Source organism: Trichomycterus rosablanca, chromosome 16 (assembly GCF_030014385.1).
Source record: "Trichomycterus rosablanca isolate fTriRos1 chromosome 16, fTriRos1.hap1, whole genome shotgun sequence".
NCBI classification, from domain to species: Eukaryota; Metazoa; Chordata; class Actinopteri; order Siluriformes; family Trichomycteridae; genus Trichomycterus; species Trichomycterus rosablanca.
The window spans coordinates 30,501,528-30,522,434 of NC_086003.1; the positions used below are offsets into that span (position 1 = coordinate 30,501,528).

The 20,907-nt window shown below is 44.3% G+C and overlaps 2 protein-coding genes across 3 annotated transcripts in view; one reads left to right on the top strand and one right to left on the bottom strand.

Annotated features, from left to right (window-relative positions):
* specc1lb (sperm antigen with calponin homology and coiled-coil domains 1-like b) overlaps nucleotides 1–19,730 on the bottom strand; it is a 24,421-nt gene extending 4,691 nt beyond the window's left edge. The window contains exons 1-12 of one of the 2 annotated variants that reach the window (XM_063011209.1): nucleotides 19,568–19,730; nucleotides 10,105–10,276; nucleotides 9,850–9,994; nucleotides 8,024–9,636; nucleotides 7,630–7,837; nucleotides 6,780–6,853; nucleotides 6,431–6,606; nucleotides 6,075–6,238; nucleotides 5,449–5,570; nucleotides 4,616–4,694; nucleotides 3,675–3,840; nucleotides 3,177–3,279 (exon numbers count right to left, since the gene is read on the bottom strand). In XM_063011209.1, coding sequence (XP_062867279.1) covers nucleotides 3,177–3,279; nucleotides 3,675–3,840; nucleotides 4,616–4,694; nucleotides 5,449–5,570; nucleotides 6,075–6,238; nucleotides 6,431–6,606; nucleotides 6,780–6,853; nucleotides 7,630–7,837; nucleotides 8,024–9,636; nucleotides 9,850–9,994; nucleotides 10,105–10,239 — 2,985 coding nt within the window. In that variant the 5' untranslated portion in view covers nucleotides 10,240–10,276; nucleotides 19,568–19,730. Of the gene's footprint in view, nucleotides 1–3,176; nucleotides 3,280–3,674; nucleotides 3,841–4,615; nucleotides 4,695–5,448; nucleotides 5,571–6,074; nucleotides 6,239–6,430; nucleotides 6,607–6,779; nucleotides 6,854–7,629; nucleotides 7,838–8,023; nucleotides 9,637–9,849; nucleotides 9,995–10,104; nucleotides 10,277–11,902; nucleotides 12,142–19,567 lie in introns of those variants that run through there. The other variant, XM_063011208.1, reaches the window with a different exon arrangement.
* zgc:113162 (uncharacterized protein LOC553743 homolog) overlaps nucleotides 17,616–20,907 on the top strand; it is a 16,384-nt gene continuing 13,092 nt past the window's right edge. Inside the window, exons 1-2 of the mRNA XM_063011145.1 lie at nucleotides 17,616–17,952; nucleotides 19,550–19,704. Coding sequence (XP_062867215.1) covers nucleotides 17,616–17,952; nucleotides 19,550–19,704 — 492 coding nt within the window. The remainder of the gene's footprint in view (nucleotides 17,953–19,549; nucleotides 19,705–20,907) is intronic.

Below are 20,907 nucleotides of genomic sequence, written 5' to 3' on the forward strand. Positions count from 1 at the left end.
TCTTAAGAGTTTCATTTATTTCCTTCAGGTTGTTGTTCATGACTTTTTCCAGCATGACAAAAAGGTTTATTATTTTAGGGGCAAAAATAAGGAAAGTTCATATTTATGTTTAAAAACTTTATTATTATTATTCTCATCAAAATATATATTTTTTACCTTATTATTATTATTGTTGTTGTTTAATTTAAATTAGATTATAATTATAATTGTTATTATTACAGAAAGCATAGTTTGTTTGTTTATTTTTATTATTGTTGTTGTTTTGTTGTTATTACCATTATAATAACTATTATTTATATTATAATTTTATTATGGTATTTTTTGTTACTATTGTTGTCATTTTATATATTATTATTACGTTGTTATTATTGCTAAATCATTATATTATTATATTATTATTATATTATTATTATTATTATTATATTATTATTATTGTTATTGTTATTATTATTATTATTGTATTATTATATTATTATTATTATTATATTATGATTATTTTACTATTATAATAATTATTATAATATTATTATTGTTATTATTATTATAGTATATTATTATTATTATATTATTATTATTATTATATTATTATTGTTGTATTATTATATTATTATTAAATTATTATTATTGTTATTATTATTATTATTATATTGTTATTATTATTATTATTATATTATTATTATTACTATTATTATATTATTATTATTATTATTATTATTATATTATTGTTATTATTATTATTATTATTATTATTATTATTATTATTAAATTATTATATTATGATTATTTTACTATAATTATTATTATTATAATATTATTATTGTTATTATTATTATATTATATTATTATTATTATATTATTATTGTTGTATTATTATTATATTATTATTATTATTATTATTATTATATTATTATTATTTTACTATTATTATTATTATTATAATATTATTATTGTTATTACTATTATTCCATTACCGCCCCCTGGTGGTGAAGCCCCCATAGCGCTGCAATGTGAGTTTGAAATGATTGTAATTGGTTCATGTTGTTGATGTTTAAATTATTTTCTTGTACAATAATCATCCAATCAGAAGAATAGAAACTGATGATCGTACCACATGTTAATAATATTGTGATGTAAAACCAAAATAGATTTTATAATCAGTGACAGTCCATCGTATCTTTTAGATTTTGGAACCGATTAGAACCCAAAAACACCACCGGCTTTATAAAATAATCTGAGGCTTGATAATAAAATAATAATAATAATCCATTTTATTTATGGCGCCTTTCAAAACACTCAAGGACACCTTACAAAAGCAAGAAAGTAACAGACATCAATAAACCATTAAAATCTAATAGAAAAATCAATAAAGATAAATACAATAAAATCAATACAATCTCTAAAAAGTCAAATGTAATCACTATTAAACAAATATTGGGGTAGTAGTACCAATCAAGTTTGAAAGATTAGTAGTAGGCTAGCTTGAAGAGGTGAGTTTTAAGTTGGGATTTAAAAGTAGAGAAACGATCGATAGTACGGATATGGATTGGGAGGGTGTTCCAGAGAGAAGGGGCAGAGTGGCTAAAAGCCATCGCACCCATAGTCGACAGGCGGACAGAAGGAATAGAAAGCTGGAAGGCTGAGGAAGACCTAAGAGTGCGGGTGGGATTGTAGAATTGGAGTAAATCGGAGATGTAAGAGGGTGCTGGACCATGTAGAGCTTTGAATGTGAATAACAAGATCTTAAAGTGTATGCGATAATTTACGGGGAGCCAGTGAAGCTGTCTGAGAACTGGAGTGATGTGATTAGTTGAGGGTGAGCTAGAGATAATCTGTGCAGCGGAGTTTTGGACTAGTTGGAGTTTTTGTAATGATTTATGAGGTAAGCCGAATAGGATTGAATTACAGTAGTCAATTCGGGATGTTACCAGCGCATGGACGAGAATGGCAGTACTTGTTTGACTGAGGAACGGGCGTAGGCGGTTGATATTCCTTAAGTGGAAGTAGGCAGATCGTGTAATGTTATTGATGTGTGCTTTGAAAGAAAGATGACTGTCAAGAACAACACCCAGGCTTTTAACCTGGGAAGAAGGCGAAATGACAGAGTTTTCAAAGTTCAAAGTAAACGATTTGGTTTTGGCGAGAGTGGTCTTAGTTCCCACAAGGAGAATTTGAGTTTTATCTGTATTAACCATCAGGAAGTTTTTAGAGAACCAGTTTTTAGTTTCGTCTAAGCAGTCAGATAGGGTAGAAGGTGGGAGCAAGGCATTAGGTTTAGTGGATAAGTATAGTTGGGTGTCATCAGCATAACAGTGGAATTGGATTTTATGTTTCCTAAATATTTGACCAACAGGTAGAAGGTAAATAATAAATAAGAGAGGTCCTAGAACAGAGCCCTGTGGGACACCACAAACAACTTCAGATGGGTGAGACTGAAAATGTTTGAGTTGAACGAACTGGCTACGACCATTAATATAGGAGAAAAACCATGCAAAAACAGTATCAGTAAGTCCAATTGATTTGAGGCGGTCAAGCAAGATTTTGTGTGAGATAGTATCGAAGGCCACCTTCAGATCTAGAAGAATGAGAATGGTTAGCAAACTAGAGTCAGCTGCCACTAGAAGGTCATTAGTTATTTTAAGAAGTGCCGTTTCTGTGCTATGTAGAGGGCGAAAACCAGACTGGAAAGCCTCATATAAATCGTTGTCTATTAGATATTTATGAACTTGAGCAAAAACAACTTTCTCAATAACTTTCGAAATAAAAGGTAGATTAGAAATAGGACGAAAGTTATTTAGGTCATTGGGATCCAAGCCAGGTTTCTTAAGTATGGGTGTAATAGTTGCCATCTTGAGAGGGGCAGGAAGAGAACCAGAAAGAAGAGATGATTGAACAATGGCAGTAATAGGAGTACACAGAGAGGAAACACAAGATTTGACAAGTTTTGTAGGGAGAGGATCAAGAATGCAGGTTGAAGGTTTAGATTTTTGGATAAGGCGGGTTATTTCAGTTATAGTAGGAAGTTCAAAAGTAGATAGGGAACAAGAACATAGTACATGAGCAGTTGTACAGTCACAGCTTATAGTATTAACAGGTGGAGAGTACAGCTGCTGGTGAATATTTTGGATTTTGGAATTGAAGAATGACAATGATGATCAATATCAAACCCATTTCAGTACCTGATAACCTTCAGTTTTCTTCTGGCACCACCGGAGGAGAGCGTTCCTCTTCGATCCTCCATATTCTCTGGCCAGAGCAGCGAGGGGGTCCTTCCTCTCCTCCCTGTGATAAACACAGAGGTACAGTCACGCCCATCACATAATAAATCAGGCATCAGCAGGAACGTGGGTTTGGTTTAAGAGGGTGAACTCTGTACCTCCCTAAAATGATGCTGCAAGTCGTTAAATCAGGTTAAAAAATAAAACAAGTTCCTTAATGTGGACGGAGGGGAGAGTTTACAACCAAAACAGAGAAATAAAAAGAATATATTTTTAAAAAATATAATCCAGATTTTTACTGAATATAAACTGGTATGTTTGAGATGTTTTGTGTGAAACTGTGGGTTTGAAAACAGTGATGATGATCAATGCTGCGTTCAAGTGCTCTGAAAAACCAGCAGTAAAACAAAGAAGCATTAAAAGCTGAAACAGGGACCCGAGACGTGAGAGAACTCGTACCGTAAACGTCCACGGGTAGTGGGCGTGACCGAGGCTGTGGGGGAGGAGGAGTTTGAAGATAACGAGAGCTGAGGGGAGGCGGCGCCCAAAGTCATGAGAGACGTAGCACTGGGTGAATCTGTGACTGACAGATCCCTCTTCAGTTCCTCACTGCTCCTACGAGACACTACACACACGCACACACACACACACGCACACACGCACACGCACACACACACGCGCACGCGCACACACACACACCTGTTTGAGATTACAGGACTTCAAAACCTCTCGTATCCAGACCACAGTAAAAACACGAACGTTCCCTTTCAGTCCACTAGGTGGTGATATGAGGCTCCAGCAGATGCAGTGAATAAATAAAGCGATGACTGTAAACACGCGTCACACTACAGAACCGCTAACGCTGCGATGTTCCATCAACGTAATCAGGTGGTGCAGCGCTAAAACACACTGGCTCACCACCGCTGAGATCACAGCTCTGCTACTGACCAGCCGGGCGCCTAGACAGACGTGATCGTCTGAGAGTGAGAGGGCTGGATAAAGTGTCTGTAACTGTTTGTAATAATAATTATAATTGTTTCTGTTTGTAATTGTAACTGTAATTGTAACTGTTTGTAATTGTAGCTAATTGTAATTAAACTGTAACTATTTGTCATTGTTTTAATTGTAACTGTAATTGTGACTGTAATTGTTTGTAATTGTAACTGTAATTGTAACTGTTATTGTAACTGTAATTGTAACTGTAACTTTGTAATTGTAACTTTGTAATTGTAACTGTAATTGTAACTGTAATAGTAATTGTAACTATTTGTAGGTGTCATTGGTTTAATTGTTGTAACTGTGATTGTAAGTGTAACTGTTTGTAACTGTAACTGTTTGTAATTGTAACTGTAATTGTACATGTGTTTGTAATTGTAACTGTAAATTCGTTCTGTACCCACCAGGTAGGCTGAGCTCGGGGTAGCCGCTCCTCTTATCCACCAGAGAGGAGAGGGACTTGGGCGTGTTGATTGAGTGTCTCTGTAATAAAAACCATAAAAACACAAAGTTCAAATCCTGCTGCTCTTCACATCTGCTTCACCTCACTGAAGAATTTTGTTTTTCAAACTTTTTTCCAGGGATTTTATGTGTGGAAATAAATCCTGCAGAGCCAAACAGCTGCTGATCATAAAAGCTGTGAGACGTGTTTACCAGAGGAGTTACTGCACAACCCTGCCACCATCTTCAGAATAAATAGAGCTGATCAATCATATCTGAGGCAGAAGAACCTTCCTCAGGGACTTCAGGTTCAGAGCTACGATGAACAGACCTCGTTTTTTTTATCAGAACTAAGCGCTGGAGGTTTTACTGAGCTGAGAGGAAATGAACCTGATCTTTACTCAGAAATAAATAAAATCTCTCCTCTCTGTATGAAAACATCCCGTTTGGCTCAGGAGCACCGAGAACATCCCACCTTCAACTGAGGAACATTCCACAATTCCACAGAAGATCTATAAAAGGTCCTGCACCACCCCCACCCTGAAACTCCAGAACATTCTGGATCAGACGACGTGGTTCAGGGACGAACCTCAGAGACTCGGTGCTGGGTGTCAAACTGGTGCACCTTTACCTCTGAAGGGCCCAAACATCATTGGCCATGTAAAGCCTGCTCGACTGTGTGCAGTTATATTTGTGTTCCAGCAGCTACTAATTCATGGCGGATGAGAGTGTGTAATTGTATGGGTGTGTATGTGTGTGTGTGTGTGTGTGTGTGTGTGTGTGTGTGTGTGTGCACCTGTATGGGAGAAACGGCTGCAGCAGGTGGAGTTTTCATGGGACTCGGACTGAGGGGGGTCCTGGATATCGCAGCCGCAACCACAGCTGGAACAGCCGACGCTGGACTAGTGGGAATAGGACCTACACACACACACACACACACACACACACACACATAAAACACACACACATAAAACACACACATAAAACACACACACACACAAAACAGGTGTAAGAACAAGTGTGTAGATAGGTCTGTGGACAGGTGCAGGGACAAGTGTGAGGGCAGGTGTGTGAACAGGTGTGTATAGAGGTCTGTGTGCAGGTGTGTCGATAGGTCTGTGGACAGGTGCAGGGACAGATGTGTGGACAGATGTGTGGACAGGTGTGCAAACAGATGTGTGGAAAGGTGTGTGGACAGATGTGTGAACAGGTGTACGTACAGGTGTGAGGACAGGTGCAGGTACAGGTGTATGAACAGATGTGAGGACAGGTGTGAGGACAGGTGTATGAACAGATGTGAGGACAGGTGTGAGGACAGGTGTATGAACAGATGTGAGGACAGGTGTGAGGAGAGGTGTATGAACAGATGTGAGGACAGGTGTAAGGACAGGTGGATAAACAGGTGTGTGGACAGGTGTGTACCCTGTGAGGCGTTGTCGAAGCTCTTGATGAGGGTTTTGACGGTGGGTGAGGGTTCAGACGAGGTGGAAGAACGACGGCTGAGTCCCATCCCCTGTCTCAGAGCCGCCAGATCTCTCTCCACCGCGTTCATGTAGTTAAAGACACGCCCACGTTCCTCGTCCTGCCTAACACACACACACACACACACACACACACACACACACACACACAGTTAGATAAAACAAAGAGATTCCGAGACATATCCACTTCCCAGCACCCAACACGGAGCCACACCCGTTCCTCCACCCCTATAACAGGACCCACTGATGGACACTGAACCACCAGGACACCCTGAGATGAATCCACACTGCTCTTACTTCCTGTTCTTGAGCTCGTCCAGCTCCTTGCTCATCTTCTCGTTCTTCTCCTGAGCTTCCTGCAGGCGGTGCCGCAGGTCCCCGATCTCCTCCTGAGCTTCAGATTTAATATCGTTGGCGATAACCACGGCCGTCTGAAGATCAGCCTGGAACTGCCTCCACTCCGCCGACTCCTCCTGACACCACAGAAACACAACGGGGTCGAGTGAGAAGATCTCATACAAGGAAACCACCATGTATCAGAGGTTCTGGACAGCAGAACCAGGCTCAGATTCACTGAAGAGGTGACTGATAAATAAATAAATAAATAAATAAATAAATAAATAAGAGAATGAAGCGCTGGTGTTACCCTCAGTTTACGGTGGAGCGTCTTTATCTCTCTCTCCATGTCGTATTTCTGGTCCTGGAGCTTCTTGAGGGAGTCTAAATAAAATAAAATGAGAGGTGTGAGATCATGATGGAATTGAGAGGGTATCAGGATTACAGGAACCATTAGGGTCCTGAGGGAAACGTTCTCCAGAAGTTCAGACCTGACTGTGAGGAGCCTGAAGCCTCTACAGTTACAGGAAATGAGGAACATGGTTCCACCAGTTCTAATGAGACTGAAGGTCTGGAGAAACGGGTAAAGAACCAAGGTCTGAACATTGAAGATGAAGCGGTGATTAGTGAGGATGAAGCGGTAAACAGTGAGGATGTTTGTTTTGTAGCGCCATGATATCTATGACATTCACGGCAGAAATCGGTATTTTCTGCTAGACGGTAAGGATAAAGCGGTGATTAGTGAGGATGAAGCAGTGAATAATAAGGATGAAGCAGTGTACAGTGAGGGTGAAGTGGTGAACAGTGAGGATGAAGCAGTGAATGATGAGGATGAAGCGGTGAATGATGAGAATGAAGCAGTGAATGATGAGAATGAAGCGGTGAACAGTGAGGGTGAAGCAGTGTACAATGAGGGCGAAGTGGTGAACAGTGAGGGTGAAGCGGTGAACAGTGAGAATGAAGCAGTGAATGATGAGGATAAAGCAGTGAAAGGTATGGATGAAAGGGTGAACAGTGAGGATGAAGCGGTGAATGATGAGGATAAAGCAGTGAAAGGTATGGATGAAAGGGTGAACAGTGAGGATGAAGCGGTGAATGATGAGAATGAAGCAGTGAGCGATGGCCCACAGGTTCAGAACCCCGCCGGTTCCATCACTTACTCTCCAGGTCGGAGATGATGAGGTTGTCGTGGAGCTTGACGGCTCGGTGCTGCTCCACCTCGTCCTCCAGCTCAAATATGGTCTCCTTCATGTCGGCGATCTCGGTGTCCTTCTCCTCCAGCTCGGAGCACTGCTGCGCCAAAACTCGCTTCTGCTCCGCCAGCTGCTTCTGCACCTCGTCCCGGAACGCCTGGAAATCCGACTCCAGCTGCAGGGCATCAAGAACACACGTGAGGAACACAGAGGAACCCAGAGGAACCCTCATAGTTCTCAGGTTCTTACAACCAAGAGCAGCAAGTAAATGATTTATAATGCAATGCTGAAATCCCCCCCCCCCCCAACAACAAGGGTTCTAAACCCCGCTGATGAGAACCTGTGGACAGTGTCTTCTCACCTTACGTAGTGCATCCTTGAGCTGGCCGGCCTCACTGCGAGTGTGCTGGAGTTCGTCCTCCAGCTGGACAGCTCTGGTCTCAGCTCGCTCTTTGTCTAACCTCTCGCCGTCCAGCAGGTGGCGTATGTCGGCCTTGTCCCCGCCGCCCTGGATGGAGAGGAGCTGAGCGACCCTCTGCCTCTCCTGCTCCAGCTGGATCCTGCAGCGGTTCAGGTCGACCTGCTCCTCCGCGGCCTGCATCCTCATGGCGTTGAGTTCCACGGCGGTGGCGTCGCGCTCTCTTCGCTCCAGCTCGGCCGCCCTCTCTGCCAGGTGTACCCGCTCCTTCAGAGCTCCCATCAGCCCCTGTGACTCGGCGTTCTCCTGCTCGGCTAGCTTCAGGGCACTGCTGAGCTGTTGTTGCACCCCGAGCAGCTGCTCCCTCTCGTGATGGGAACTCTCGGTGAGGTCAGCGTAGCGGCGCTCCAGCTCCATGTAGCGGCTGCTCTTGGCATCTTCATCGTCTTTGGCATAAGCTACGCGGTGCTCGTCCAGCAGACCTCGTAGGTAGTCCAGCTGCCGGTGGTAGATCTCCAGACGCTCACCCTGCTGGCGAAGGGAGTCCACCAGGATGACGCGCTCCTCGCCCATGCGCTCATTTTCTGTGCTCAGCTCCTGGGCGATTTGCTGAAGATCAGCGAGTTCCTGCAGGGTGGCCTGAAGCTCCTCAGATGTGCTGTGCTGGCTCTCCTCCATCTGATGGATGCGTTCCGTTAAGCATGCCACTGAGACCTCGCTAGCGTTTCCACTACTGCACCGGCGCGAGCGTCTCCGGCCTGGGGAGCCGCCTTCCGACTCGGATGATGAACCGCAGCCAGAAGGTGCGTCCAGGGCGTCGTCGCTGGACATCACAGCCTGGCAGGGTTCACTGCATTCACTGTCCGGGACATCTGGAGAGCCCACTCGTCTAGAATCAGACAGCAAGTCTTCAGTGGAACCTCTGGCAGAACCTTCAGCTGAGGACGTCCGGGTTCCTCCATCCCCACCGCTGCTGCTGCTAGTCCCAGCGCTCGTGGTAGGTTCTGGACTGAGTGAGGCACATCTCAGACTCTTCTCAGGACTATCCAGCCTCTGCTCCAGAGAGAACCCGAGAGCATTCAGTCTGTCCTTTAGCATACGGTTCTCGCTCTTCAGCAGGTTCAGCTCTCCACGAATGCCCAGGTTCTGATCCTGCAGGAGCAGCAATGTGGACTCCACGTCAGCAGCGCTGATCCCAGGACTGGCTTCCTTCTCCTGGGGTTCCTCCGACAACTCCTCTTGCTCAGGGTTCTCCTCCTCCAGGCCCAGCTGAGCCCTCATTCCACGCAACTCTGAGCGTAACTGCAGGATCTCCAGATCTTTGCTCTTGGCCAGGCCCAGCAGATCCTTGACCCGGGACTCCAGCATGGCTTTGTTGCTGATTTCGGAGCGAGATTTGTTCGCCTGGCTGTCGGACTCGGTGGAGGTGCGACAGCGGGAGCGCTTTGAAGGTGCAGAGGTAGATGGTCCAGACTGTTTTCTGGCAGCACCAGATCTCTCACAGGCCACTCCAGGGTCCTTCACTGATGAGGACGTCCCACGCCTCGCTGAGGAACCTACAGGGAGACACCAGACTGTCAGTCTTAACCTCTAACTTAATTAGAGTCTTCAGGAACCCTTTCAGGAACCGGGGTTACAGTTCCTCTGAGTTCCTGCGCTGTATGAGTGCTCCTACCCCTTCCATCAGGATATTTCTGAAAACCTTAATCAAACAGAACTCAGACATGGAACAGCATCTACATCCTGAAGCCGTTATGGATCAGTGGTACCTGAGGTGGTCTTGCTCTTGGTCTCGGTGTTGCTCGGAGCCGAGCCGGTGTTCCTCTTGCTCCTGGCGGCGGTGTTGCTGCCGTTACCCACCGAGGCTCCTCCGGTTCCTGCGCTCACTGCGACCAGATCATCGTTGCTCTTCGTCTGGTGAGAACATGGACATGTTCGGGTTGGTGTTTGTACATGGATGAGATGAAGTTGTACTTACATACATGGGCAACCAGATGAAAGCACAGACAGCAGAGGGGGGTTACCTTGGACAGGGCGGGGTTGGGGTTCTTGGTGGTGTTCTTTCCTCCAGTACCCATGGTGCTGCAGGGCTCAGATCTGGTTTTACTGCCTCCTGAGGTTCTGCTGGAGGCACCTGAGGGCCTGCTCGCCTTTTTCATGCTGGGTTCCAGGTTTCTGATACATTGACGGCGCAATCTGCACAGAAAACAAAATTATAGATTTTTAAATGGACTAAACGAACAAAAAGGAGATTCAGGTGGCACAGCTACACTAAAGAGCCAAAAGTATGTGGAGTGGACACCTGACCATGAGCTTGTTAGACAGACTATTTCAGAACCACAAGCATTAATATTATGTTGCCTCCACACCCCCTCTGTGTCGGCAACTGTTTCCTCTTGTGCTTTTCACAATTTTGGGGTGTGTCTGTAGGAATTTGTGCCCATGTAAACAATAGGGCACTGATCAGATCAGGCACTGAAGGGTTCTTACCATACCGTATCTACAGGGAATTAAAGTGATACACAAAGCCTTAGAATGTAGAAGTTATTGTTCACTATCCTGCACCAGTGCTTCATTTATACCTACAACACATAGCCAACAGTATTCGGACACCTGACCGTCCCAAAAACAAACAGTATTATAACAGACCGACCCTCTGTGTGATCTTCAGCTAGATCAGCAGCTGCTCTTCTGAGAAGCTTCTCACAAGACTGAGTGTGTCTGTGTATAGGGCAGCTGTAGCCTAGGGGGTAAGATACTGGACTAGTGATCAGATGGTTGCCGGTTCAAGCCCCACTTCTGCTAGGTTGCAACTGTTGGGCCCTTGAGCAAGGCCCTTAACCCTCAAATGCTTAGATTGTGTACTGTCAGAGTACTGTAAGTCACTTTGAATACAAGCGTCTGCTAAATGCTGAATATGTAAATGTATGGGAATTTGTGCCCGTTCAGTCTAAACATGACAGCATTTGTACATCTGGGCGCTGATTGATCAGCTGGTGTTCTGGGTCCTGAGGTCAGGGCCCTGTGCAGGAGCTAGCTCTTGGTGGAACAGGAAAGGACCTTCCCTTAACTGTTGCTGCAAAGTTGGAAGTATATTAATCCCTTTATATGACTGATTTATTACACCTGTTAGTAACTGTTGCGTCTGAAATTAGTGGGGGCGTCCCAATACTTTTGTCCATATACTGTATATGCCAGCCCACCATTGCTGGGACCAACAGGCAAGTTTTAGTGGTGCCACCAGCCTGGTCCAAGTGTGCAGCGTTTCAACATCTGGGGGTGAAGAACCCACTCACTCACTTTCTTAACCGCTTATCCAATCAGGGGCTTTTCAATGGGTGCAAGGCACACAGTAACACCATGGATGGGGTGCCAGTCCATTGCAGGGCAGACACACACACACAGACACACATTCACCTATAGGGCAATTCAGTGTCTCCAATTAACCTGACTGCACGTTTTTGGACTGTGGGAGGAAACCCACGCAGACACGGGGAGAACATGCAAACTCCACACAGAAAGGACCCGGACCGCCCCGCCTGGGGATCGAACCCAGGACCTTCTTGCTGTGAGGCGACAGTGCTACCCACCGTGCCGCCCGGGTGAAGAACCAGCAGCTAATATATGAAGATAATTAAAATAAAGACGAGCAGTAAATAAACCACATCGTGATCTTATAATAAACACTTAATATTTAATACAACAAACACTAAACACAAACCCGACGTGCTGAATCCGTCCTACAGCGTCACACCACACACATTCACACTGCGCTTTACCCCCTCACCTCTCCCCCAACACGAGATAGAAAGTCTCCGTTACCTAATCCCAGAGCTCGGCGGTTTCTTTGGGGAACACATGATGTACGAGACGCGGCGCTGCAGCGGTGAGACGGTAAACAGTGCCGCGTTTCTCTCGGGATTATATATACGCTCGCGTCTCTGACCGAGTCTGGAGAAAGACTTTCGAATGCAGACAGACGACGTGATTGGAGGACAAACAGACAGGAGGCCGGAGCTGCTTTTCTTATCACATCATCACGGGCGGAGGGGAAGGACGTCGGGGGGGCGAGTCCCACTCAGACGAGTCTTAAACATCCTTAAAAGGCTTCAGGAGGGCCGAGCGACTGAACCCGAGCAGCCGCCTGTAATCTGCTTCAAACGGCCTTCAAAAAATGCAAGATAGACGAAGTCGACTCCACATGAGAGAACCAACGGACTAAAAACACAGACAATAACAAAAAATAATATTGTTTATTTTATAATAAATATTTTTACACCTCACTGGTATAAAGACGTTCAGTTTCATCACATCTCTGGATAACACGCTGTATTATTAACGTTCTATTTCTGCATCGTTTTCTCTTTTTCTCCCAACTGAGTCGTATCCATTTCCCCTGCTGTATCTCCTCCACAGCTGCAGATCCCGACCCTGACCAGGGATGCTGTACCTACCCAACACACACCCACAGTGTTCACACAGGGATCAGTATCATGTACAGAGTCACACACCGTTTTCCATTAATCACCATCTCAGTGCAGCGCCTCGACCAGCCAGCAGAGGCCGCTATTACAGCAGTAACGAGGAATCTCATCGACCCACACACCCAACAGACGGCCGGTAGCAGAACTGAGATTCGAACTCACAAGCTTGAGATCTCAGTGCTGCACAATTTCAGTTACATATTACGAATGCCTCTGTGATGCCACGTGCACCTCAACAAGAAGCCGCTGTACCGACCTTCCTCCCTCAGACACGGCCAAACGTCTCCCTGCTGCAGTCCAGTCTATAGCAGTGTGATTTAGGGAGCGTCTAAAAAGTCCATGCTGTGTTTGAAAGTGACCAGTAACCACCACACTCAACTCCATCCAGTAACCACCACACTCAACTCCATCCAGTAACCACCATCCTCAACTCCAACCTGGAACCACCACCCTCAAATCCAACCTGGAACCACCACCCTCAACTCCAACCTGGAACCACCATCCTCAAATCCAACCTGGAACCACCACCCTCAAATCCAACCTGGAACCACCACCCTCAACTCCAACCTGGAACCACCACCCTCAACTCCAACCTGGAACCACCACCCTCAAATCCAACCTGGAACCATCACCTCAACTCCCACTATGAGCCGTCTCCCTCAGCACTATCCCAGACCATCATGCAGTGCTGACAGTGAGGAGAAGATGAAGCTCATCATAAACGTCTCTGAAGCTTCTCGCTGATTCGACCCTTTAAACCACAATTATGGATCTAAACCCGGTCATCACGTCACCCTCTCTCACCAGTTCAGAGAAAACGGGGCACAGACACTCCACCCCTGTAAATAAACATAAACAAAGTGGTGCCAGCTCAGCAGGCCTGAGGCTCGGCATGCTGGGAAACACACCCCCAACCACCCCCCTTTACCCCCACCCCCTCCATCCCCCAGCGCAGCCAGACAGTAACACTCGCTGGAAACCATTACATTGCTGACATTCTCAAAGCAGTGAGGAGTGAGGGTCGGGGTATGAGGGTGGGGGGGCGAGAGGGGGGGGGTCATCTCTGAGGGGTTAACCCACTCTAACACGCACCCGCTCACCCACGCGCCCACACCCACCACAACCCACAACAAACCAAAAACAAACCTCAGTCTGACTCACACAGACCTCTGATCATTTACAGATGTGTAACACACACACACACACACACACACACACAGTCATATACTCTCACACCCACTCTCACACACCCACACTCACACACTCACACACACACACACACACACACACACACACTCAAACTCAACTCAAAAGAAGCTTTATTGGCATGACAAATAAGGACATTCGTATTGCCAAAGCAAGTTACAGAGAAATATAAACAATAAAAATAAGAAAGAACAAAAATATACAGAATAGTTACATCACACACTCACACACACACACACTCACTCACACTTATACACTGATCAGCCATAACATTAAAACCACCTCCTTGTTTCTACACTCACTGTCCATTTTATCAGCTCCACTTACCATATAGAAGCACTTTGTAGTTCTACAATTACTGACTGTAGTCCATCTGTTTCTCTACATGCTTTGTTGCCCCCTTTCACCCTGTTCTTCAATGGTCAAGACCCCCACAGGACCCCCACAGAGCAGGTATTATTTAGGTGGTGGATGATTCTCAGCACTGCAGTGACACTGACATGGTGGTGGTGTGTTAGTGTGTGTTGTGCTGGTATGAGTGGATCAGACACAGCAGCACTGCTGGAGTTTTTAAACACCGTGTCCACTCACTGTCCACTCTATTAGACGCTCCTACCTAGTCGGTCCACCTTGTAGATGTAAAGTCAGAGACGATCGCTCATCTATTGCTGCTGTTTGAGTCGCTCATCTTCTAGACCTTCATCAGTGGTCACAGGACGCCCACGGGGCGCTGTCGGCTGGATATTTTTGGTTGGTGGACTATTCTCAGTCCAGCAGTGACAGTGAGGTGTTTAAAAACTCCAGCAGCACTGCTGTGTCTGATCCACTCATACCAGCACAACACACACTAACACACCACCACCATGTCAGTGTCACTGCAGTGTTGAGAATCATCCACCACCTAAATAATACCTGCTCTGTGGTGGTCCTGACCATTGAAGAACAGGGTGAAAGGGGGCAACAAAGCATGTAGAGAAACAGATGGACTACAGTCAGTAATTGTAGAACTACAAAGTGCTTCTATATGGTAAGTGGAGCTGATAAAATGGACAGTGAGTGTAGAAACAAGGAGGTGGTTTTAATGTTATGGCTGATTGGTGTATATAATAAATACATATAGAATTACACACGCACCACTTCAGCTCTCACTCAGGAACCCGTCACACAACATCAAAGAAAAATTCACCTGATCTTTTATCTTCTTAAAGGTCAAAGAAGAAATTTTTTTTGCATTTTTCCAGCATCGTACCGACTCTTTAATGCCGTCAGCAAAAAATGTGTTTGGTTGAGCTCGTAGCCACTGATGCGCCGGTGCTTTCACATCATCATCATCACATGAAAATCTTCTTCCCCTTAAAGCTTGGAGATCAGATGGAGTATAAGCTATATACAGGACTATAAGCGTCTCTCAGTCTCTCAGACACGAGTGATTCCTCCTCCACCCTCACCCAGCAGAACCACAATATACACGTGAGGAAACGTTCTGAAGATCCTCGTAGTTTCTTTTGTTTATATTTTTATTTTTATGGCTGTATCTTCTCCAGATATTTTCCAGAGTTCTTCTCCAGACCCAACAGTGGGATTAAGATCAGGAGGATGATTAAAGCTCTGTGGTCGGATCTTCTACATCACGTCTGCACGGATCACAAGCCTGGACATGAAAACACCAAACACACAGAGGAACATCTGAAGGTTTCATTCTCTCAGCCCCTCTCAGTGTTCAGTGTTCCTCTATGCAGCTCGGAGAACAAAAGAACTTTTAGAAGAGCAAGTACACACACACACACACACACACACACACACACACACACACAACGTTCAGGAAAGCATGTGTTGTGCGGGATCGTCTACAGGAAGCAGCTCAGAGATTCACTTTAGAGTCTCTGTACATTAATGATGCATTTCAGAGGAACATCAGAAGACATGGGTGAACTACTGATGGGATGGAGCACCACCAAGAACCATAAAACACACCTGCTGGAAGCTCCAGCTGAACCCCAACTGTTAAACCCACCAACCTTCTCTACAGCTCAACCTCATCACACACATCAGGACCTTCAGCTCACCTCAGATGCTGAGAGAACGTCCAGACAGAGGAACAAATGATGGAATCATCATCATCATCATCACCTCTGCCTCCTGCTTCATGGTGTCCAGCTCTGCTCACGTGGTGCTGCAGCACTTGGTTTGTTGGCCGCCGGGCGTGTCTGCAGGTGGTTTGGATTTGATTGTGGTTGGTCATGATGTTCCAGACGATGGGACACCATGTTCATTTATATAAAATCTTCCATGGGGTCTCGTACCTGCTGGGCGTCGGTTCTGCCCACATGGATGGTACATGGGTAAACCAGTCAGTGACGTTCCAGAGGTTTCAGTAAATCACTGTGTGGTCTAGACGGGTTGTGGTGGGGCAGGTTGGGGGGGGTACAGAGGGGTGCGGGGGTATAATAAAAGCCCCCTGGTGTGTGTATACAGCACAGTGGGGCTGAATGAGCTGTTTGTTCTGGTGGACGTTCTGCTGAAGCTCTCAGATCTGAGTGGAAGGAACTTTCCTAAACGTCCCAAACCCAGGGAAAATGTTCCACTGAGAACTTCCAGAGTAAACCTGCGCATGGGCTCATGGGTAGAGACTCAGCGAGGGCGGCGGGTCCCCGGGAGGGTGGCTAGTGGCTATTTCGGGAATGTGCTCCAAAACATACACATAAATATAAAGAGTCCTTATTAGAGCAAATGTGGTCAATCAGCCGAGAGACTCGCTTCATTTCTACTGAACTGTGTGTGTGGACACAGTGGGACGTTTAACAAGCTCAGGCGTCCAATACTTTTGGCTGTGTAGTGTTTGAGTGATGTTGGGTTAAACTGAAGCTTGTACCTCAAAATTAAATAAAAACCTCTAAATTAAATAAAAAACTAACAAAGTGTCACAGTCACTGTGGATTCCAGCATGGAAGGTTGGGACAGAGTCTGAACCCGGAGCTTCTGGTCCACACGGTTCCTCCTGAGCATCAGTAAAATATGGTTCCTCTCTGAGGAGGAATGAGGTTCCTGAGGAACTCTCCTCCTGGAACAGCAGTCGGTGAGTAAATAACGGAACACGGATCTGTTCATGAGCTGCTGGTGATCACACAGAGCAAATAAAGCTCCAGGTCTCAGGAAGGCGTCTGATTCTCCCGCCGGGCAGCTCAAGCACATGAAGATCATGAATGATGAACTGAAGCGATGGAACCTGAGAGTCCAACATTCCAGTACAAGCTAAATCCAGCTAATCTGCTAGCTGTTAGCGTTTAGCATCAGAACTGCAGGGTTTGTCTCACAGTGTTAAAAAATCCAACAGTGAGAATCTAAACAAACAGAAACTGAACAACAACAAGACACAGTAAACCTTTACACCATTAATAATACACTCCATCAGTCATACACTCAAATAATCACACTTCATTAAATCATACACCCCATTAATAATATGCTCCATTAATCATACACTCCAATCATACTCTTTAATAATCATACACTCCAATAATCATACACCCAACACTCCAATAATCATACACTCAGTCATACACTCCAATAATCATACACCCAACACTCCATAAATCATACACTACAATAATCATACACTCAATCAGTCATACACTCCAATAATCATACATTTAATCAGTCATACACTCCAATAATCATACACCCAACACTCCAATAATCATACACTCAATCAGTCATACACTCCAATAATCATACACTCAATCAGTCATACACTCCAATAATCATACACCCAACACTCCATAAATCATACACTACAATAATCATACACTCCCCAGTTAGTGCGATTGCAGTGCTGTGTTTCAGACATGGCTATGTGCAGTACGGGGGCTCCCCAGGGGACTGTATTAGCACCGTTCCTGTTTAACATCTACACCTCGGATTTCAGATACAACTCTGGCACATGCCATCTGCAGAAATTCTCCGACGACACGGCCATCGTGGGGTGTATCAGGAATGGGCTGGAGGCTGAATACAGGAAGCTGGTTTCAGACTTTGTCGACTGGTGTACACTGAACAAACTTCAGGTCAACATCAGTAAGACAAAGGAGATGGTGGTGGACTTCAGGAAACTCAGACCTCCCCTGGCACCAGTCACTATCAATGGAGCAGAAGTGGAGGTGGTCGACACTTACAAGTACCTGGGTGTGCACTTGGACAACAAACTGGACTGGAGTTTTAATACCTGTGCAGTGTTCAGGAAAGGACAGAGTCGTTTGTACTTTCTGAGGAAACTGAGGTCCTTTGGAGTGTGCACTAAACTTCTATGGACGTTCTACCAGTCTGTTGTTGCTAGTGCCTTATTCTATGCAGTTGTGTGCTGGGGCAACAGCATTAACAAAGGTGCAATGAACAAAATAAACAAACTAATTAAGAAGGCTGGCTCTGTTGTTGGAGTCAAATTGGACACTCTGGAAGAGGTAGCAAAAAACCGGACACTCAATAAGCTGCTTTCTATTATGGCTATTATGGACAAAACATCACACCCCCTGCACACTACAGTGGAGAAACAGAGAAGCACAGTCAGTGGTGGACTGATACAGCTGCGCTGTGCTAAAGAGCGCCGTGTAAGATCTTTCCTCCCCACTGCAGTAAGACTCTACAATGATTCTCCTCATTCCAGAAACACTACGGATCTCCTGCCACCTGAACAGTGTTGATTAATTTCTTTTATCAGTGCAATATCTTTTTATCTCTTTTAGTGCAATATACTTTTGTAAGATGATATATTTATATATTTTTCTCTTAGTGCAATAATACATATGCTGCTGTTTTTTGATAATGTCCTGTCTTTTTGCCTGTGCACTGTTATGTTTAATTGTGTTGTTTTTTGTCTTCCCTTGTGTAATTTGTAAAGTACTGTGACACTGCAATTTCCTTCGGGATCAATAAAATCTTATCTTATCTTATCTTATCCATACACTCCATTAATCACACACTCCAGTCATACACTCCAATAATTATACACTTCAACAATCACACAGCCCATCAGTCATACACTTTAATAATCATACACTCCATCGCTCTGATCTACAACAATCACACACACCAGTCCTACACTCCAATAATCATACACTCAATAATCATACACTCCAATAATCATACACTCCAATAATCATATACTCCATCAGCCATTCACTCCTATAATCATACATGCATCAGTCATACACTCCAATATTCATACACTCCGGTCATACACTCCATTAATCATACGCTCCATTAATTATACACTCCAATAATCATACACTCCAATAATTATACACAGCCCATCAGTCATACACTTTAATAATCATACACTCCATCGCTCTGATCTACAACAATCACACACACCAGTCCTACACTCCAATCATCACACAATTCATCGCTCTGATCTACAAATCACACATCATTAATCACGCACCTAACACTCCGTTAATCATACACTATTAATATGATCTTCATCACACAATCCAATGATTACACACTCCATCAGTCTAATCTACATTAATCATACAGACTGTTAGTCTGATTTATATTCATCATACACTTCATTAGTCTGATCCACAATAATCAAATTACATCATACACCCTGTTAATCATACACCCTGTTAATCATACAGCACTTTAATCATACACTCTACTACTGATCTACATTATCGATACATTGTATCAGTCTGATCTACATTATCGATACATTGTATCGGTTTTAGGCCCCGGAGTTTAGACCCAGACCGGTCTCACCCCCCAGCGCTCTTTCTTTCAGCTCATTCCCAGAACTTACCTCCCACACCTCACTCCTCCCGGGACCACAACTACTGGAACCCCTCACATCTAATCCCGACCGGAACTTCACCTCCACACCGAGTGGATCAGATCAATAATCCCGGGACCGAGCGAGCTTTGTCCCGATACACCGCGGTACAGACCAGACCAGACCGATCCCACAGTGGGAACACTGGAGTGAAGCTACACACACTCACCACCCACCAGCACTGATGAAGGAATGAAGGAATCACATGAACCTAAAGAATTCGATTCACCAAACGATTCGATCTGATAACAACGGAAAATAAACACATCAGTTCTATCACTAATGTTCCAGGAGAAGTAATCAAAGTAATCAAAATCAGGATTCAATTTGATATTTTAATAGTGTATTATTTGTGTCCAATATGTTTTATTTTATTACTAAAACCTGCCAATAAATCAACAGAAATATCAACTCGTTTTAGTGTTTTTTACAGAGGTGTATTGAATATAGTACAGTGTAGATCAGTGGGTAAGGTGCTGTCAGAAGGTCGCTGGTTTAATCCCACTTTAAGCCAAGTTGCCACTGTTGGGCCCCTGAGCAGGGCCCTTAACCCTCTAATGCTTGCACTGTATTCAGTCACAGTCATAATTCCTTATGGATAAAAGTGTTCACTAAATAATTTACACTTAGAATAAAATTTACACTTAAAATATGGACTGTAAAATAAAAACTCAATATTATTTTTATAACATCAGATTTTGAAATAAAACTGCATTTTCACCAGTCGATGTTTGTCAGGTAATAAAGGAAAAACCATCATAAACACGTCTGACATGTCTGAATCACCTCTTTATCCTAAACACAGCCAAACCAAAGCCACAACACCCACAAACCTTCACCAAACTTTACATCCATCACACAACCTACAGTAATCTAGAAATGTTCTTTAACACAGTGATCTACATGTTCATGCACTGATTGTATTAAATGATGTGATTGGTGTTTCCATCACATGTAGGAACCAGCAGGATCATCCAATCATTCTTTAAAATAAAAGTAAGATCACGTCCCTCATCATCACTGTTATTTCTTAACTGTTGCTAACGTATAGAAAATAATTCATTTTGCTAATGGTTTGGGGAAGATCCTTTAGAGTTTGGGGTTGGACTGGGCTCCTGTGGACAAAGCCAGGTTGTGATTAGATGAGCTTTATGTGGAGAAACTTTAGTAGCCTGCACAAAGCACAAAATACTTTAGGGACTAACTGGAACTTTGACTGGGAACCAGCTCTCAGCTAACACCAGTGCCTGACCTTACACATTCTCTCATTACATTATACAGTAGGTTCAAATTCCCACACTGTGATCTGG